Raw genomic sequence first — 20,287 nt, 5'->3', positions numbered from 1 at the left:
CATGAGAGATTCGTTCATGAGGCGATCCACATATACAAACACAGAGACAATTTCAACCGAGAAGATGGATTCTGGCTGAGCAATCATTGGAAGGACGTAATAAACCATTTCGGATCTTAACTGATTGTGTTCACGTTTACGGTGACTTTCAGACCGCAGTCCACTCACTGGCATTGACTATATATCTTGTATTCTCCGCAGGGAATGGATTCTTTGCTCCGCTGCAAGTCTCCTACCACTACTCTCCCATTGACATATTTCGTTGCTTCCTCTTAGTATCTTTCACGCGACGGTCAATGGTATAGTGTATAGCAGATTGTATAATAATAAATAGTATAAAATTGTAATGTTTAATACAATGTATAAGGTAATATATAGTATCGTAATTGTATAGTGAATATACAGCAGTGTGATATACAGTAGGGTGGGTAGAATAATACATAGTGTAATATTACAATGTATAGTCGAAGGTATAGGGTGGTGTATAGTAATACAGTATGTAATTTAATGTTGGGTTTGTCTATGGCAGTATATAGTACGGGGTAGACCCGTGTGATGTAAGAGAAAAAGTTTAGCTGGAAGCATATTATATTTTTTGCGACGTAGAATTGTAATGTATTACTTACTGTTAGTAGCTCAGCTTATTGGAGAGTCTATTTAGTATACTGATGATACTATGTAGTTTATACTTTAGTTTTTTACGTGGTGGTTTAGTTACTGCAGCTACATACTATTAACATTCCTTCCCTTTATTAATGCTACCCCATCCCCTCCCTTTGATGCTGCTAATCCTGCATAATGCACGGGCATAATGACTTTGAAACCCCCCGACCACCTCCTACGCATTTCACAAGTAGTACTAATCCCATATCTGCATTTCCCATAAATATGCTAAATTCCTCTTGATATGCAAATTCTTTTGTCAAGGCGCTCTTCCCCCTCCAACCCAGCTTAAATATACGCTCCAAGCCTGGGGTGTTTCATTCAGACGCTGTCTTCCCGACAGACCTGTTCTTCACCTGAGGACGGCTGCTTGTGTTGTGGCTAAAACTTTGTGAGAATTATTTTATAATGTAGAAATTTTTATTATTTTATTATTTCCATTCTACGTGACTTTACCGAAAGAACCAAGAAGATCATTGGAAGGATGTTATTAACCAGGTAAAACCTTAAATACTTTATGGTTGTTCCATCATATTTACCGGGCACTTGTCTATTTTGCCGAGTTAATTGCATTCTTAGCGTTTGGCATTGCTGCTGCATTGGGGTTGTTGGCTTTATTGGTACTTCCCAGCCTCGGCTTTCGTCGTGCAGCACCCCATTCTTCCTACCCCCCAGCCCCGCTTACTTGCCAGCCCCGGCATTTGTCTCAGCACCCCATTCCCCCCTACCCCACACCCCAACCTTTCTATCTCTCCTCCCTGGCTCTGCCCCCCCCCCTCTCTTACCTATATAGCCTCTTGATACAAGCACCTCTGTTGCCCACTTCAGCAATTGTTTCTTGCTGTGATTGTCCCACCTGAAGACGAATGCTTGTGTTGCGCCCGAAACGTCATGATTTAATGTATTTTATTTTATACCTAAGTGACTTTACCGAAAGAACCAAAGAGTATGGATCCCTGCAGTCATGAAAACTTCAAATCAAGATTGTATTAGCCTTTGTATAACCGTCTTCAGCTTACAACATGGTCTGGATTCAAGGCCTGATGCTGAAGCTTGTAAGGATCATTCCCTGCATCAAAACATTATCCCTGCTATGGACGATGCTTAGGAATAGAGGGGGGAGCTACGTGTCCATTGGGGTGACAAACTCACCTCGCCTCATTTCCCCAATTATGGTGTTGCCACAGGATCCAGTACTCGCAAAGAGGATCTTCAGCGTCTACACAAACAGCATGCCCCCATTGAGTAATACATTTTCCTACGCGGATGACCTTGGCTCAAGCCAAGCCTCCACAAAAAACTGTCACTGCATTTCATCTTGATAACAGAAACACTAACGCTCATCCTGACAGTATTATTTTGTGGCAAATCTGTGACATGATCCCGCTAAATTCTAAATATGACCTGATCCCACTTGGCAATCTCCCATTTCATTCTCACACTTCACCTCTTCACCGTCAAATTCATTGTCTTGTTTACATTCTATTCTATTTTGGATTTATAAAGCGCCTGTCACCAAGGCGCATGACAATGCTTACTGACTACGCTACAAAATGGCAAAATAAGGAATGCGGTAGTGACTAGGGTGGAGGGAGCGAAAGGTGGAGGCTGCGGCTAGGGAGGGGTTAGGGGCGTTAGGAGGTGCTGGTAGGGGTGGTGGAAGAGGAAGGTTAAAGGGATAGGATCTGAGGGCAGTGCAAAAATAATCTGATGTGGAGAGGGAGTTTGTTCCAATGTAAGGGGACAAGCAGAGAGAAGGAGCGAAAGCGAGATTGTGCGCAGGGTGGAGGAGGGACAGCAAGAAGATAGACAGCTTGTGCCCGGAGCGGGAATGATGGGATTGTCTCGGCCTCGCTGTGCGCTGCGTTGCACTGCTAGCTGAGTAGTTAACCTCGCGTCCAATAAACCCTCAGAGCCAGGATGAACGTCCGACTCCAAACGTCATTTATTGAATTTACGAGGTAAAACTGGTGAGAAAACAGCACAGATACAGCATATGGTAATACCCGGAAACACCAACATAATGAATGAACACCACAGCATGATAACAGTCTTAGATTACATGTTTCTAAACAATAGATCCTGGATGGACCAGGCCCCTACATTACCACTGAATAACTATACAAGAGCACAAGCTGCTGTGTTACATAAAGGCACATTGTGTATTCATCACACTGCACCCCAAATGTACAGTATTACACATGACACTAAATTGTGGATGAGATATTTTGTCATCCTTGCTCTCAGGATCGCAATATAGTTACTTGGGTACAAGTTTGACTCGACTTATTAAATTACAAGTAACATTCACAATAAGGAAATTTGCAGGCTTCGTTGTTAACTAGGCCTCGTATTTATCATAACAATTTAACAGCATTATAAAGGCATTTACATCATTATAACGGTCATTCTAACATTATAACAGCATTGCCAATATTATAAGAACATAAACGAACTTACATACAATGCTTCTTAAAGTCCCACAATGGACAATTGCGGCTGGCTTCACTGGGACATGATGTGTGCCGCCAACTTGAATTATATGTGTAATGGCCGACACCCGCGTGGTTGAGCGGGAATCTTAAATCGCAACTTCCTGGTCACGTGACCAAACTTAGCATCAAAAACAGGAAATTCCTGTGTACATACGCCCCACATATGCCGTGAGGCAAGACACCTGCCGTGAGGCAGAACAGGGATATACAGTGATACCTCGGTTCACGAATGCTTCTGTTCACGAACAACTCAGTTCACGAACAGAAAAGTTCATAAAAATATGCTCCGGTTCACGAACTCCGCTTCGGTTCACGAACAGGAGCCGCGGCCATTTTAATGCTATTTCCAGGCTATCACATGGTCGTGACTTCCTGTAGGAAGATCGTGGAGAGAAGAAGAGACACAGAAAGAAGTACTGTGAGTACTGTGAAGACACTTTCAGTGACTTTTTGCTTTTTGGTGTGCTTTTTAGCACATACAGTACTGTACTGTACTACTGTACTGTACTGTACAATACTGTACTTACTGTATTGTACAGTTCACCCGTTTGAGTGCTTATTGAAGTCATCTCAAGCAAGGTTAGTGTTCATCTTCTTGGTTCTTTCGGTAAAGTCACGTAGAGAATTATTTTATTTTATTATGTTTTATTTTTATTATTTTATTACTTCCCTTCTACGTGACTTTACCAAAAGAACCAAGAAGATGAATCCCTGCAGTCACGAAAGCTTTAAATCGAAATTTAAGGTTAGTGTTCTCTCTTTATACATTACTATACTGTACAGTACTAATGTGTATTGTAATTTGTTTCATATTTTTGTGCTTCAAAAACCAAAAAAAAAGGTCAGAACGGATTAACCGGATTTACATTGAACCCTATGGGAAAATGTGCCTCGGTTCACGACCAATTCGGTTCGCGACCAGAGTCAGTTCACGAATTAAGTTCGTGAACCGAGGTATCACTGTATAAGGAAAGGAAAGAAGAGAGGTAAGGGGTGGGCAGTTCACGCAAAGCTTTGAAAACTAAGGTGAGCAATTTAAAGAGACAGCTTTGATAGATAGGAAGCCAGTGAAGTTGTTGAATGAGAGAAGCAATGAGAGATGAAGGGAAGGTTAAAGGTGGAACTGCTGAACCAGCTGGTTCAGCAGTTCCACTGCTGGATTATTATTATTATTTTCCGCCTGAGTGCGACCCCTTGTGTTGCGATCGAAACGTCGTGATATATATATATTTTATACCTACATGACTTTACCGAAAGAACCAAATAGTGTGTGTCATTCATGCTTTAGATGACCATTAGGCAGGATGAGATGTGGTCGGAAAGGTCGGGAGTAAGAGCCTTGAAGGAAAAGAAGGGGGATGTGTCAAGGGAGAATAGGAGAGGACCAAGTACAAAACCCTGGGGGATACCAACTGTGATGGGGGAGTGAGAGAGAGAACCATGGTTAAAAGAGACAGTGGATGAACGAGAAGTGCGGTAAGAGCGGAACCAATGAAGTGGGGTGCTAGAGATACCGAGGTTAGACAGTTGATAAGAGGATGGAGTGATCAAGGGTGTCGAATGCTACAGACAGGTCGAGCAAAATTGGGGAGATGAAAGGCCCAAGTGGCGTGAGTTAGCCAAGTGGTTGTGCACGTGGAGGAGAGCGGTTTTGGTGGAATAGAGAGGACAGAAACCAGACTGGTGGAAGGGATAGAGAGAGTGAGTAAGAAATTTAAGAAGTGAGTCGGGTGTGAACTAAGCGTTCAAGGAGTTTGGAAAAGTAGGAAAGCAAGGTAATAGGGTGATAGTGTGCAGGGATGGAAGGATCTAGGGAAGGGGTTTTGAGAAGGGGTAGCATGATGGTGGTTTTGAAGGAGTCAGGGAAGATTCCAGATAAGAGGGAATCAGTTGAGAGTTAGGAGGAACGGGAGGATAGTGGGGAAGCAGGGAAGGCGGCAGGAGGGGATCAAGGGAGGAAAAGGTTGGGTGAATTTTGGAAGTTATATTTGACATCTCCAAGAGGGAGGACAAGGGTCAACTAGTACATGCGACACTGAGCAAGCAGAAGTGAAGATAAGGTCAAGCAAGTTACTGGAGGAGTGAGCTGGAGGAGAGGAGACAAGGTGTAGGTTGATAGAGCTAGTGAGAGACATTAAAGTCGAGGACGTACATGGGGAAGTAAGATAGAGGTTGAAGTCTCCCAGAAGAATCAGCAGACATGAGATAGGAAGGATAGTGGAAGGAAGGCAGTCCAAGTCGTCGAATAACAAGGAGGGCTGACTAGGGTGGCGGTAAACAATTAGAAATTAAATTGCAAAGGAGAAAGAGAAAGAGGGTAGTTGAAAATCGAAAGAGGGAAACATTGGAACAACAACAGATGGAGGCGATGGGATCCAGGTAGAGGAGAAGAGCCAGATGGTCTTGGGAATGGATGACGTTGGTGTGGGATGTGGAAAGCGCAGCTGGGATGGCAGTATTCAACGTGGATATCCAGGTTTCTGTAATTGCTAGGGCTTCAAGGTTTTTTTAGAAAAAGGCGTCTAGGGTGGAAGCGGACGTGTTACCGACTGAATGGCAATTCCAGAGGCCGAGGTGAATGGAGCTGATGGGTGGAGGGAGCGGGGTAGGGTGGTGCGGCAGGGGTTTTTAGAGTAGAGGGATGGCGATGAGGTTAGAAAGAGTCGCACATAGTGAAGATGGGGGGGGCGTATAGAGGGCAGCAGATGGCAGCAGATGGCAGGGATGGACGATAGGTATTAGGGAATTTAAGGGGGTAATCGATTTAGGGGGTATGGCTGTAGCTGGTGGGGATCTGGACATGGAGCAGGCCATCTGCTGCGCTGCTCGACCCCTTACACCCTGACAGCCCCTTCGGCAAGGTCTTTGGGAGGCCCTGCACCTTTAACAAGTGGGTTGTGCTTAGCACGATTGGCATAGGCTGGCAGTAGAACCCCCGGAGAAATACCCTGGTGTACATGAGCCAACCAGGTTTCTGGTTAATGCCCACCAGACATTTTTGTGAGCTATCACGATGGGCCGCCTTGCACAGATCGTCCAGCAGAACCCCCGACACGGGCAGCAAGAGGCACGGCTGACTCGTGCACAGGTAGGCGAGGAAGCCGCCCTGTACCAACAGATGGCCGCACGGCTCAGTGAGCGGGCTGTTTGTTGCATGTGTCGTAAGGGCCCATCGGCCGGACCGATGGGCCCAGCCCGATTGCCCTGAAGGCTGTCTTTTGAAATACCTTACACTATCTCCTTTGGCCTTTCCCCATCTTATCTTACATTTCTTATCTCTTTTACGTCCTGCCTCGTGCTCTTCGTTCACAATCTTCCCTATCTTGCTCAGGCCCTCCTTCCTGTGCCCAATCTCGATTTCGGTCCTTCTCCCTCCTTGCACCCTACCACAGGAATCAACTTCCCCTGTACATTAAGAAGTCCCCCTCCTTAATCACCTTTCTTTCCTTTCTTAAAGCCTCACCTTTTCTCCATTGTCCATTCCATTCCTCTTCCATTCCCTCATCCCTCCACTGCATTTCATCCCTCCCCTGCCCTTTTGTGACCCCATATGCCCTCTGTTATTGCACACCCTTGCCATATATCAGTCAGTTTGTGTTACCGCTTTTAAAATACGTAAAGCACATGTAAAGCACCTTGAGCTGAGGTGCTCTATAAATATAAAATAAGATCAAATTAAGATGGCGGTCAGTATGGACGTCTGACTGTGCCACTGCCCGTGTCTCTCATGGAGAGGTGAATCAGGACACCCTGACCAGTCCATCCTCCCGTTCAATCTGTCCGACCTGAGTCCCCCACATCATCAAGTGGTTCTCTCACTATCTCCCCCTAAGCCCCCCCGGGTAACGGAAAATGTTTGTGGCGACTTGGCCTAGTCCCACCTGGACTCCAACATGACTGCCGGCAGGGTAGCGATCAAATGTGGCACATCAACGGTCTCCAAGCGAAGTCTCGATCTCTTCCGGGACTGGTATGGACGTCTACCTGCGCTGCTCCCTTTGTTTCTTTGGAGTGGTGTATTGGGAACCCTACCCGCTCATGCTATTCTTTTACTATAGCCTATCCCCCACCTTGTTGGGTGCCCCCTTCCTTTTGATGTCCCCCACTGGGCCCTGCTGGTGTCTGGGTGTTTCGTAGTGACTGGCCCTGGTTGAGGTATGATCCCACCTCTCTGTCCACGACCTCTGTTGGCCACCTTTGTGATCGCGATTGTGTGTGGCCTGCCAATAATCTTCAGGCGAGGTCACTACCTGCTTTGGGGCTGGTGGGGCACCACCAAGTGGTGTATGTTAACTTGCAATCATATGCATTTTCGTACATTTCATGCCATTCAGTCATTGTTTTCAGAAATGTCGACTAGGAACACAACCCTTTATTTCAACATTGTCTAATGGGAAATTAGAGTTCGCTATCAGTAATATTGTGTGAAGTAGCATTTCCCAGGAATGCATCCCCACTTATCATGAGGGATTCCTGTATCTGCTACTCCTGATGCAATTATTTTACTCGGCCACCTCAGTGTAAAATTATAGTTGTTCCACAGTAATATCAGCCATATGAAGAAGAAGCATGCTGGTAAGTGCTGGTTGGTGAAGACAAGGAGCATATACAGACTGCCATGCAATGGAGAGCCTGTACTGGGGGATTTCTGCTGTTGGAGGGGGTATTTTGTGTTTTTGTATTGTTGGCACATTATGACCTGCCCCTACTAAACATATTTGAAAAAGAGCTTTATTGCTCATTGGATTCCTATAAATAAAGATTCTGATTGTGATTTCAGGTTGTGGTCCCCTCATGCTTCATACAGCACTTCCGATTAACACGGTTGGCTACATACAGTACGAAAGAAATTCAACATACATGCATGCAAACTAATCCTTTGCACTTACATTGTGTGTCCTTAACCAGCTAACTGGCCGATTCAGAGCTAAGGGTGTTGCTCTTGGGCAACAACATCCACTCCCCACCCAACTGCTACTCACCCCTCTTGAATCCTGTAGTGTTTTCATATTTATTTTTGTGTCATGTATGTTTATTTAATATGTATTTTTTCATTTGTGGTTGGCATTGTGTTTGTTTTTCAGATGGAGCTGGCTGTGCACAAGAAGAAGGTGGAGGAGTTGGAGACATGGCTAAAAGCTCATGCCTTGCAGCATAATGCTCACAAGGTGAATGTGGAACACCCAGTGCTACTTAGCCACGCCTCTGTACCCTTTACACCATTATGCACACCTCCATATATAACTGTTATCATCTCCCAATTCCTTCTTGAACATTGGCATATGCACGACCATTGTTCACACCCTGCTTGCCATATACCTACACTGCTGCGCATATTACACGAATATATCAGCACTTCCTGGACTAACACGCTGTACGTACGTCTCGCAGGGCAGCATCCTACTGCTCACGGGTCCAGCAGGTGCGGGCAAGACGGCCACACTCCAGGTTCTCTGCAAGCAACTGGGGATCATTATCCATGAGTGGATTAACCCACTCGGCCAGGAGACACTTGGTACGTCACGACACCAATTACGCTCGTGCTGCAAAAACTCCACACTATTCTTAATATTTAACCACCAGCTCACTGTCAGACATGTATTTGCTACCTGGCTCCAACCAGTTAATACATTTGCAAAAATATGCAAAGTTGTATAAATTAGGTAATTTGTTAGTGATTTGCCTCCATTGTGAATCGATTTATTGTCATGATTTTGTGTTGTGATTTGCTTCAATAATCAATTTTACACTATCCAGCTAAGATTGAAATTGTTCCTGCAATAGCTCTGTCCATCTGTCTGTCCACCTGTCTGCATCATGTGGTCAATGCTAATTTTAGAACACAGTCTTGTAGCTTTCATAAAACTGTAAAAATTCATGATATGGTTCCAAAATACTGGGCAATAAAAACAGAACTAATAATAAAAGTGTTTTCTGCCAAGATGTGGACGTCACAGAGCATGTGTGCATCTCCTGATGAGGTCATCTTGTGACGTCATCGGGAGGCGTTGGTATCATCTTGTGCGTCTCGGAAGATCGCAAATATCATTAACCATGATACATTCACTGTGAAACCAAATCCTCCCCAACCTACCACCAACCCCCATAGTCATGCAATGTAATAATGTACTTAACGCCGGCACACGAGTGGATTTCATCGCTCCACATCCATGGTGGGCCTCCTCCCAAATGCATTCTATCCCGTGGTTGCCATTCTGTCATTATTTTAAACCAATGACCATCATTTTGTCTCCTATCATGTACACTACCATGCATTCCTTTGTATGTAATAAGAGATCCTACAAATTTGAGAATGATATGTTTTGAAGGATGCAGTGTTATAGGTATGAAGGTTGGCCATAGGAACATAGGGGCATGCGGGCTTGTGGTAATTGGTGATGTCACTTGTCAGGGTGGGAGAGGGAGCCTGGTGGCTTTGGCAGTGGTGTGCAGACACAGGTGGCTCTATTCCGGGAGTTCCTGTTGAGAGCAAATCGATATCATGCACTCTGCCTCAACGGGGTGGAAGTCAGTGTGGAGCCAGAAGCGCGGCTTATCCTGCTAGAGGTAGGCATTATTTTGCACGTACACACATGCACACACACCTGGCGGTGCACAAACAAAAGCATGTACTACATTGAGTCCAATAATATCCATGAAAATTACGTTTCCAGAAAAGTCCGGCTTAACCTCAAACACGTTTTTCATTTGGATGTTTAGTCCAATTGGCTTTGAGAGGAAATGTGAGAACCCTGAATTTAAAGCTTTTCAGTACCCATGCTTGCCAAACACTTTTGCCTCCCCAGTGCGGGTACTAACCACACCATTTGGCCAGGTATCCATTTTTTGGAGAATTATCCTTCGGAGGACCATGCCAGGTTTCGACAACCACTTTCCACTGTTCTATATATGCATAGTCAGGCAATGGAACCTTGATTGCTATAATTACAGCACAGTAAGACCTCTCCTCACACAAAGATACATTGGTTAACCTCATCATTAGATCTGGCACCACACAACATAATATAGTTTGTTCTCGATTATGGGACCTTGCAAATCCAGCTGCCCTTTGCGTCCCACTGCTAATGCTAACCATAACACAACAGATAACATGTTAGGTTTATGTGACATAAGGAAGGCCCTAGACAGGTTCACATACATATTGATGCTGGTGTTATGCATGACCAATATTCGATCCTGATCACTGGAATCATAACTTATAAATCACCACTCCCTGTTCCCCGCACACACAGTGCATACACCATGTTTGCTGTTACATCCATGACTGTGCTTATCTCTTTCCTCCTAGGATATTCCAAACCAGTTTTACAGGGAGGCCTCTACCCTGCATGACGTACTCAGGTAAGATATGACTGGTGAAGTGAAGTGGGGTTTGACCAGCACTTTTGAGTCCTATGTCCCACGAGGGTTCACAATCGCAATGTAGTAGAGCAATAGTTATGAGTTGTAAACAATTGCAGTTTGCCATTGAGCAGTGGTACTACAACGATACTACCATACTCCCAAGCCATAGGTTAATTGTTAATTTTACAATGGTTTAAAATCATAATGTGTGTGTTAACAGAAATGTATAAAATGCTAATCACAAAATGTGTTATGAAGCAACCAAAGAAAGTTGCTGTTTCACCAGCACATTGTTCGATTTCATAAATCTATAGCTTCTTTTATTCTGCAGCATTTGAATTGGTATTCTCCATACTAACCAGAGCCGGCTTCCATTGCCTTGTGTACATTATATGCCTTCTTCGTCTCTTTGTTATTATGTACAGTATGTTGAGGTGCATGAAGCTGTGTTTTTTAATGATGGGCTATTGGTGATGCTGCTTGTGCCATAACCCTTGTACTCCTGTTATCTTGTGATTCCTTTCCCTCTGTAACCTGATGGGCTATTTTAGAAAGTTTTCTATCTGTGGCCGGTGTCCACTGGTGCTGGTGGCGAGCGACTGCTCTGGGAGTGAGTACAGCCTCCGAACCCTACTGCCCCTTGGCACTCAGGAGGATCTAGGCATTCATGTTATCAGGTGAGGACCAAGGTTTCCACCAGTCTGCTGTTTGTGTTATTCAAGTCCACATCAAGAATATATATTTGCGGCAAATTATTTTTCCACGAAGATAATTATAAATATATCATCAAAATGTATAGGTACACAAGTTGGGTTATTCTTTTCAAAACCACAATCCTGAATAAAACCCCTTTTTAGCTGAAAGGGGTGCCAAGGTGGCAAAATGTTAACTACCTCACTTGGTATACAGGAAATCGTGGGTTAAATCCCGACCCTGACGCCTGTATATTTGTAGTTTGGACGTCTCTCTCCTATATTGATAAAGCAAGAATCATTGACATTATCACGATCGATAATACATATCTCTAGACAATGTGAAAGCCAATAATAACTTCATTAATGTGAAAATCTATCAATAAATAATTATTATTTCCATTATATAATACATTAATAACGCACAAGTAAATACAAAATAATGAATAATAGTTATATAATAACGAGTTAATAAGCCCTGTCTTCGCCAGGAAAAAGTTTTCAATGAATATAATAATTAACCTGATATGATTGATTATTTGAAATTTTTTTCGATGCTATGACACTAACAACTACACCAAAAAAAATGTTATGCAAAAAAAACACATTGTTGACGGAGGATGGCTGCTTGCGTTGTGGCCGAAACGTCGTGAGAATTGTATTTTATTATGTTTTATTTTTATTATTTTATTATTTCCCTTCTACGTGACTTTACCAAAAGAACCAAGAAGACTTGATTCAACTTTTTATATTTAAAGACCTACCCATCTGAAACTTTTAAATTTAAATAATCTGTTATTTTTATTAGAAAGAACAAAAATGTATTAACATAATACTCCGAGGGGAAGCTTCTATATTTTACCGTTTTCGAATTATTCATATTTTAATATCATAAAATGTTTAATTTTTTATTCAAAACCGTCTGAATCCGAATATCTCAAAAACAATAAAAGATAGAACAATGTTGATTTGAAGCTTTCATGGTTCTTTCAGTAAAGTCACGTAGGTATAAAATAAAATAAATCAAGCGTCCGTCATCAGGTGTGAAAGCATGATCTGCTGCTGAGGCAGACTGTTTTAAAAGGTTTGAAATGGGTGTAGCCCAAGGGTCATAAAGAAGTGGGCGTGGCTAGTGATGTTAATGTAAGAAATTAGCATGTAGCTGTAAGAACGGAGAGCGGCCTCCTCGACGAGGGTACAGAAGTGGCTATGTTAATGTGAGAGATTAGCATGTTAATGTAAGAACAAAGAGTGGTGCAATCCAAAGGACATGTGAGCATGAGAGTGCAATCCAAAATGCATGAGAGTGCAATGCAAATGACATTTGAGTATGAGAGATCTAAGAGAGAGGCATAGAGAGACACAGTCGGAAATAACAGCTGCGGCCTACTCGACTCTGTGTCTCTCTTTCTCTCTATGCCTCTTTCTTAGATCTCTCATGCTCAAATGTCCTTTCCATTGCACTCTCATGCCATTGGATTGCACTCTCATTCAAATATAGTTTTAATCTTGAATTGAATTGTGACCCTGAATGTAATTAATTTATTAACAAGGATGGGTGGGGAAAGGGGAGTGAATCACTAACTGCCTCCCTAGAGTCACCTGAGTGTGTATCTGTGTGTGGTGTTTGAGTGCAGCTTCAACCCAGTGTCTCCCACCAGCTTGCTAAAAGTGCTGATGCGTGTTGCCTCTGCAGAAACTGCCCAGGTGTGAATCTTCCTTTTTATGTAATGACTAAGCAATAGATACCCAATGTCATGCACGTCTGAATAATGGGGGTGGTCTGTTTCTTGGAAGTTTGTATTACTATTTTAGAGCACGATATAATTAATTTTTGTGCAATTTTTCTCTTGTCTGAAAACATATGTGATAGCAGCTTAAGATACTCCTCACATGCTACTGTCAATGAGAACACATCACCCGAATATGGGAAAACCGGGATTAGGTGATGTTGCGGTGATTGTTACACTGTATCATAAACCTGACCAGTTTGATGAGTATATGAGTATTAATATTCATGTAGTAATCAACCCAGATACCTAAATATGTGTACGGTTTAACATTTGTGGCGGTAGAGCTGCACAGTGTGCCAAGTGGACTACATGGGGCATGAGAGGAAACATATCGCTGGGAAAGGATAAGTCCTTCGCGTCCCTTGCATTTAGCAGGAGTTGGAGCCAGATGAGGTCATTTTTAGTTGCTGGAGAACTTGAATGATGGCCACCAGGAATTTGATAAAAGAAGAGAAATGTCAAAGTGGGTTGAGGTTCTTTCAAGTGTTTGGCACAATGTGTTCGAAATTACTTGGAGTATGAGGCTTATACAGGTTAGCTTCAGCTTTGGGTGGGACATTGCAGTTTCTGGTAGTTGTAGATATGGTGATTAGAAATGGGGATTTTAAGCTGTGTTTTATATCAACTAAGTTGATGGCAATGGTTAGTGGTAGGAATTCTTCAGTTTTTTTGCAGGTACATGAACGATGTATGTTCATGTGTGCTTATGTCGGCGGGTCGTGTGTGATGCTGGCCGTGTTGGCCTTTATAGGTGCTTGTGAACAGCACTTGCTCCAAATGTTTCTATGGTTATACAGGGGATATTTGTCTTTGTGCAGGTAAGGGGGCGGCCGTGTGTGCTGAATCAGATGGTTCTGCACGACCTGTGTGCATCAAGTGCAGGCGATATCCGTGGTGCTATCAATGCCCTGCAGTTTGCCTGGCAGTGTGGTGAGTGCACCAGCAGCTCCACTTTCTTCATGAATGCGGTGATGAAGAGTAACCTTTAAACGTTTCCTGTAAACAACATGAGCAGTTTTCGAAGCTTTCGTGACTGCAGGAATTACTCTTTGGTTCTTTCGGTAAAGTCACGTACAAAGAAATTAAATTAAATAATAATAGAATACGACGTTTCGATTGTAACACAAGCAACCATCATCGGTTGTGCTGTACGAGTGACGAATTGGCATGTTCTGTTTACGTGACAACCCTCACTAGTTGGCTGTGTCGGGTGGCGATGGGTTTTAACGACACGTTCATATATTTACGCGATTTAACCCAAAAAACCTCTCTTATGGATGATATTTGTCGAGAAAGCCTACACGTTAAACTGAATTATATCGTTCTTTTCATTCACTATCCGTAACATTTTTATTAAAAAAGACATAGTTTGCATAAATGCCAGAGATTTTCTCATACAGATATTCCTCAACTTACGAACACCCGACTTACAAGCACCCGCACTTACGAACCAGATTTTATGAAATATATATCTATATATTTATTTTTAAACATTGACTTAAAACGCGTACTCACACTTACAAACTAAACTGGGGAACTATTTTGGTCAGCGGCGCGATCCTCCGCAAGATAAGTCAGCCTCTCACTGGGAGTGCGTGTTTGTGTGTGTGTGCACGCGCATGTCTGTGTGTCAAAGTGGAAACACTGAAATAAGCTAGTGCTCGAGGCCTCAGGGGAAAGGCGTTAATGATGCCTTCTGGAAAAACTCCATTTAGCATAGCCAGACTGAACCCCCCCTCGGGGTTCTCCCAGGAACAGGAGACTACTGCTGTTAGCCACGTGGAATGTTTGAAATGGGCTGTACCACTTAGACCTCTGTGGAATACAGGAGGCACAGTGGACCTGTTTTGGCTCCAGTCATAATGAAGGGTGGACAGTTCTCCACTCGGGGTAGGAAACTGCCAAACAACAGGGAGTGCTACTTATTTTGAACAAAATAAAGGAGGTGTGGGAGCATGGTGGTGAGGTTTGGGAAGCTGTAGGTCCCAGGCTCCGGTGGGCTTGACTCTCCATCAACAAGAGGCGAGGGGATTGGTGGTGGTCACTGGCGGAGCCAGTGGGGGGGGGGGGGGGGGGTGGCACGTGCCTCCCCAATGATCTGATCCCTAATTTTGATCGGCTCATTGGGATTTATCTATATATTTAAAATGGAAAATTGTGATTATGTGTGTCTGTTCAAAATGTTTAGCATACTTCCCGACATGGAACAAACTTGTACTTTCCAGACTGTACACCATGCAAAAATTATTAAAATAGACTTTTGTATTTTGGGGGCGGGGGGGGGGGGGCTCAATAATGCATATTTTTTTGCACGGCAAGTGAGCTGTGACGTCACATCTGTCATGTGACCCACGCATGTGGAAGCATAACGGAGTGTGCCTGCTGACGTCACGCCCCCCCCCAACCCTCCAAGGCGCGAGTAAAGTGCCATAAAAATGTGTTGCAGGTCTAGGGCGTTATTTGCGCAGCATTGCTTTATTATTTCAGTCGTTTACTGCTGTACGCACCCTGATAGTTGTGTGTGTCTGCAGAAAGCATGTGTATGTGTACCTATGGATGCGCGCGCGTGTGTGTGGGGGGAGCGGTAATATAGTGGTTAGCGCGCTGCGCTATGAACCCAGCGACCCGAGTTCGATTCCCGCTCACGACCACCACCGGTGACGATTATTTGAACCGGTCCTGGGCCTCCCCTAGGTCGACTCAGCCTCAGACGAGTAACTGCTGTGGTGTGTGAACATCACCATTGGGGAGACAAAGGCGGCTGGGATGGTGCTGGCCACCCACCCCCTCGTGTGCCGTGCCAGCCTTCATAGGTGCTCTCTAACAGCACTTGCCTCCTACAGTCTCACAGGCTACACGGGGGATCTTTGTCTTTATCCTTTGTGTGTGGGGGGGGAGCAGCGACTGCGTAGCGATTCGCGCGCTGCGCTACGAACCTGGCGACCCGAATTCGATTCCCGCTCACGGCCACCACCGGTGACGATTATTTTAACTGCTCCTGGGCCTCCCCTAGGTCGACTCAGCCTCAAACAAGTAACTGGTGTGGTGTGTGAACATCGCCACTGGGGAGACAAAGGCGGCTGGGCATGGTTAATCCAAGCCCCGGGCGAAGCCAGGTAGTAAAGCTAGTTAGTAATAAATCGGCATTTTGCAACCCCCACTGCCACTGTGTAGCATATTATTATGTACCAGGGACTTTATAAGATGATAGGACAATCGTCTGAGTCCATAATTGGCAATAAGTAATGGCAAAGCAGTTATAAGTGACTCACAGAATTGTGCACAGTTGCGTATACAGTACACGACTTCCCTGAAGGCATACCTTCAGCGAGCGCGATGCCGATCTCACACGGTTTTAATTCGACCCTCGATCGATGGCTGCGCCATCGCCGCACACGCGTCGAATAAAAAGCAAGGGACAAGTCCTTACTTACTAACAACATCCATCATTGCTGGAGGGGTTGCCCCCACAACCTGAAAATCCTGGCTCCGCCATTGGTGGTCGTGGTTGCTTATGCCCCCACCGAAGATGAACATCAGTGGAGGGATGCAGACAAGGCTGATAAGTCAGACGCCTTCTATAACCTCATGTCCCAGGTACAAGCTAAAGTGGCCCTTTGGGATAAGTCGTCCTGTTGGGTGACTTTAATGCATGTGCGGGTTATGACGCAGACACGTGGGTCGGAGTGATTGGAAGGCATGGGCCATATCAGCTCAATAATAATGGGAGGAGGCTGCTAGACTTGTGTGCAGCCCCTGGGCTTGTAATTCCCAACATGCTGTTCTGACATTGGTGCATCCATACAAAATCATGGATACACGCCAGGTCCAAGCAAGAACATCTGCTGGATTACAAAGTGACGGAGCAGTGGGTGCATGCCCATGTCATTGACACCAAGACCTACCGGGGAGCTGATCTGCCCACTGACCATTGGCTTGTTATCTGTAAGATGCACCCTCCATTCTTCCACTCCGGTGTTGGGTGTCCATCTAGTACCCAATTCAAACCCACAGTAGCCTGGTCTCAGCTAGCTAAAGATACAGGCACTCCTTGACATACGCGATAGATGCGTTTCTGGAAAAGTGCGCATATCTAAAAATCGTGTATGTCAAAAGCAATTTTCCCATAAATAATTGTAAAGGATGGTGTTAGGGAATTTCACTCACACTCACAGACATGATCACCTATATTATCCTAGCCTATATCAATCAATGCATGTACACAAAATAATACTTAAATTAAAATCATGTAAACTCTAATATACGTCTGATAAAATAAAAATGTAAATAAAGAATTACAGTAAGAAATAAAAAAGCGGTGAACACAACACATCGAGAGACATGAGTCAAAGGGAAGAGCGCTGGTGTATACGCGGCGAAATGCTGTATAGTATAGCACACTAGTTATAGTTATCGTATCGCACTGTCTGCTGGCAACGCCATTGGGTTGTGGTGCCAGGCTAGGGTGGCATATGTCGTGTTGTGGATGACGTTATTCCGAAAATTGCATCACGCATGTCAAAAGGTCTAAATACAAAGCGCGCGTTATTCCAAAATGGCGTACAAAAGTGCGTAAACCTGTAGTTGCAAGCAAGAATTTCAACATCACTTGCAGCTGGGGTTGGCATCGTCCCCCCTCCTGATGCTGTGAGGGGAAATGGGTGAGGTTCAAAACTGTGGCTCATGTAGCTGCAATGACTGCGTTGGGTATCCAGTCCAGACTTCCTGGCAGAAGCAGGAGGTGTTCCGGATGGATGAGAGAAAATGATAGGCCCACTCCCGTCATCTATAACATCGGAGGTTGAGAGCCATGCGGCGCTGCAAGGATGAGTGGTGGGTGCTCTTTGCTGAGGGGATGGTTTCTGCCTCAGTAGCCCACAATCACAAATCACTATTTAATTCCATCCAAAAAGTTACTTGCAGCATCTCGCCTATCACTGTCCTTAAGGGAAAAATGGTGATCCGATCTCCTACCCTCAGGAACTGATCTGCCGGTTTTCATAGCATTTCTATGAGGTCTTTGGGGAGGGGAATTCCCTCAGCCCAGACAACATCATGGGGCAAGGTGTGCATGACTCTGCTGGGGCCTCTGTGCCTTAAATATTGGCAGAAGTAGTCACCTCTTCTGAGTGGTTGGCTGAGGTACCATCTGTGGAGGAAGTATGAGCAGCGCTCCGGAGTCTGAAACCAGGAAAAGCACCGAGCAGATATGCTGAAGAAGAGTGGCGTCTGTGTACAGACTGCCCTACATGACATCATCACAACTGTCTGGACCACAGAATGGGTTCCACAAGATTGGAAGGATCCCTGGTGGCTCATCTTTTTGAAGGGGGACAGCACAGATTGTAAGAACTACATAGACATTTCTCTCCTCAGTGTGCCAGGAAAGGTCCTGGCAAGGATGACACTGTGGAACAATTTCTTTTTTATCCTGGGTAGTAAGTGTTATTTCCTAATTACTTATGCCTCAAAAGTACAGAAAATGGCTATTATTCCCCACAAACTTTGCTTTTGTGACCAGGACAGTGATATTTAGAAATGTACCTATTTTCCAGATTCAGTGCTGAGTAAACTTGGAGTAACTTCTAGAACATTCTAGAATTTTCCAGTAATTTAAATAGTATAAATACAGGGGCCTTAAGCCCACCATTTCAGTTTAGTTCCAGCTGCCTAAGTGGATACATATCTACATTTTTCTGAGAATGCATCAAGACAAGAGCGAAAAAGTACTCTGTGGAAGCATCTGCAAAGATGTGTGAGGCCTACAAGGCATATTTCGGCATGCCTGTCGGGGATCAAGACAAACCCTGGGCACCTCATTCCACCTGTCAGAAATGCAAAAAAACTCTGGAAGGCAAGATGGACAATTGTTGCTCGGAATTTTATGTTATCGAATTTGTAAAAAAAGAATAATTGTAAAAGTTTTTAATTTTAAAATGTTTTACAATTTCCAATGTTATTGAAAAAAAATATATCAAATTTGAAAAATTTTGCGATAATATCTTACACATTAGTCATGGGGGAAATGTATCCCAATAATTTGGTGGGAACCCACTGACCACTCAAGCAACTTGTACTTCTGCATGGTGGACCCTTCCAAACGTTGGACTGGCAAAAATGTACCTACCATCATGTATCCGGACCTTCCTTAATCCATCGCCCTGATGCCACACTGCCATGAGCTCCCCATACCCACTCCTCCGGAGAGAGAGCAGCCGTCTTTAGAAGAGAGCAGCAAGTCAGAGAGTCAGGAGGATGTAGATCCAGATGACAATTTAAGAGGTGGAGCTGAGGAGAGAAACCCATACCACCCCAACCAAAATACCTCAATGACCTGATTAGAGATATTGGTCTCACAAAGTCCAATGCCGAGTTTTTGACGTCTAGGATCAAGCAGTTGAACTTGTTGGATGAAAGTGTGCAAGTTGCAGATCAGAGGAAGCTTCACCAACCTTTTTGCAGCTTCTTCTTGGTTCATCTTCTTGGTTCTTTCGGTAAAGTCACGTAGAAGGGAAGTAATAAAATAATAAAAATAAAACATAATAAAACAATTCTCACGACGTTTCGGCTACAACGCAAGCAGCCGTCTTCAGGTGAAGAATGAGACAATGCCAAGCTAGGAGCTTATATATAAGCTGCGTTGGAGGTGGAGGAAAGAGCGCCTTAACAAAAGAATGTGCATGTGAAGAGGAATTTAGCATATTCATGGAAAATGCGTAGGAGGTGGGCGGGGGGGTTTCAAAGTCATATTATGCCCATGCATTATGCAGGATCAACAGCACCAAGGGGGGGGTGCAGGGATTAGCAGTAACAAAGGAAAGGAATGTTAATGATATGTAGCTGCAGTTACTCAACCACCACGTAGAAAACTAAAGTATAAACTACATAAAAAACTAAAGTATAAATAGCATAGCACCATCAGTATACTTACTATACTCTACACTAAGCTGAGTTACTAACAGCAAGTAATAAAATACAATTCTACGTCGTAAAAATTATATAATATGCTTCCATCTAAACTTTATTCTATTGCATCAACGAGCATATACCGTACTATATACTGCCAACATTAAATTATATACTGTATTGCTGTAAACCAACCTATATCTTATACATTTAATATAACACTATGTATTATTCTACCCACCCTAATGTGTGTCGAAATGGTTTATTACGTCCTTCCAATGATTGCTAAGCCAGAATCCATCTTCTCGGTTAAAATTGTCTCTGTGTTTGTATATGTGGATCGCCTCATGAACGAATCTCTCATGATAGCCAG

The 20,287-nt window shown here is 44.0% G+C and overlaps 1 protein-coding gene across 3 annotated transcripts in view; it reads left to right on the top strand.

Annotated features, from left to right (window-relative positions):
* The window catches only part of RAD17 (RAD17 checkpoint clamp loader component), a 111,530-nt gene that overhangs the window by 50,970 nt on the left and 40,273 nt on the right, over positions 1-20,287 (top strand). For all 3 annotated transcript variants that reach the window (XM_061561786.1, XM_061561777.1, XM_061561797.1), the window contains 7 exons: positions 8,243-8,326; positions 8,550-8,673; positions 9,571-9,725; positions 10,468-10,520; positions 11,075-11,200; positions 12,853-12,922; positions 13,827-13,938. In XM_061561786.1, coding sequence (XP_061417770.1) covers positions 8,243-8,326; positions 8,550-8,673; positions 9,571-9,725; positions 10,468-10,520; positions 11,075-11,200; positions 12,853-12,922; positions 13,827-13,938 — 724 coding nt within the window. The remainder of the gene's footprint in view (positions 1-8,242; positions 8,327-8,549; positions 8,674-9,570; positions 9,726-10,467; positions 10,521-11,074; positions 11,201-12,852; positions 12,923-13,826; positions 13,939-20,287) is intronic.

The sequence above is a fragment of the Lethenteron reissneri genome, chromosome 4 (assembly GCF_015708825.2).
Source record: "Lethenteron reissneri isolate LAM-NWPU_2019-01 chromosome 4, ASM1570882v1, whole genome shotgun sequence".
NCBI classification, from domain to species: Eukaryota; Metazoa; Chordata; class Hyperoartia; order Petromyzontiformes; family Petromyzontidae; genus Lethenteron; species Lethenteron reissneri.
The sequence above is the reverse complement of the archived record's forward strand: the minus strand, read 5'-3'. Positions and strand labels throughout refer to the sequence as shown.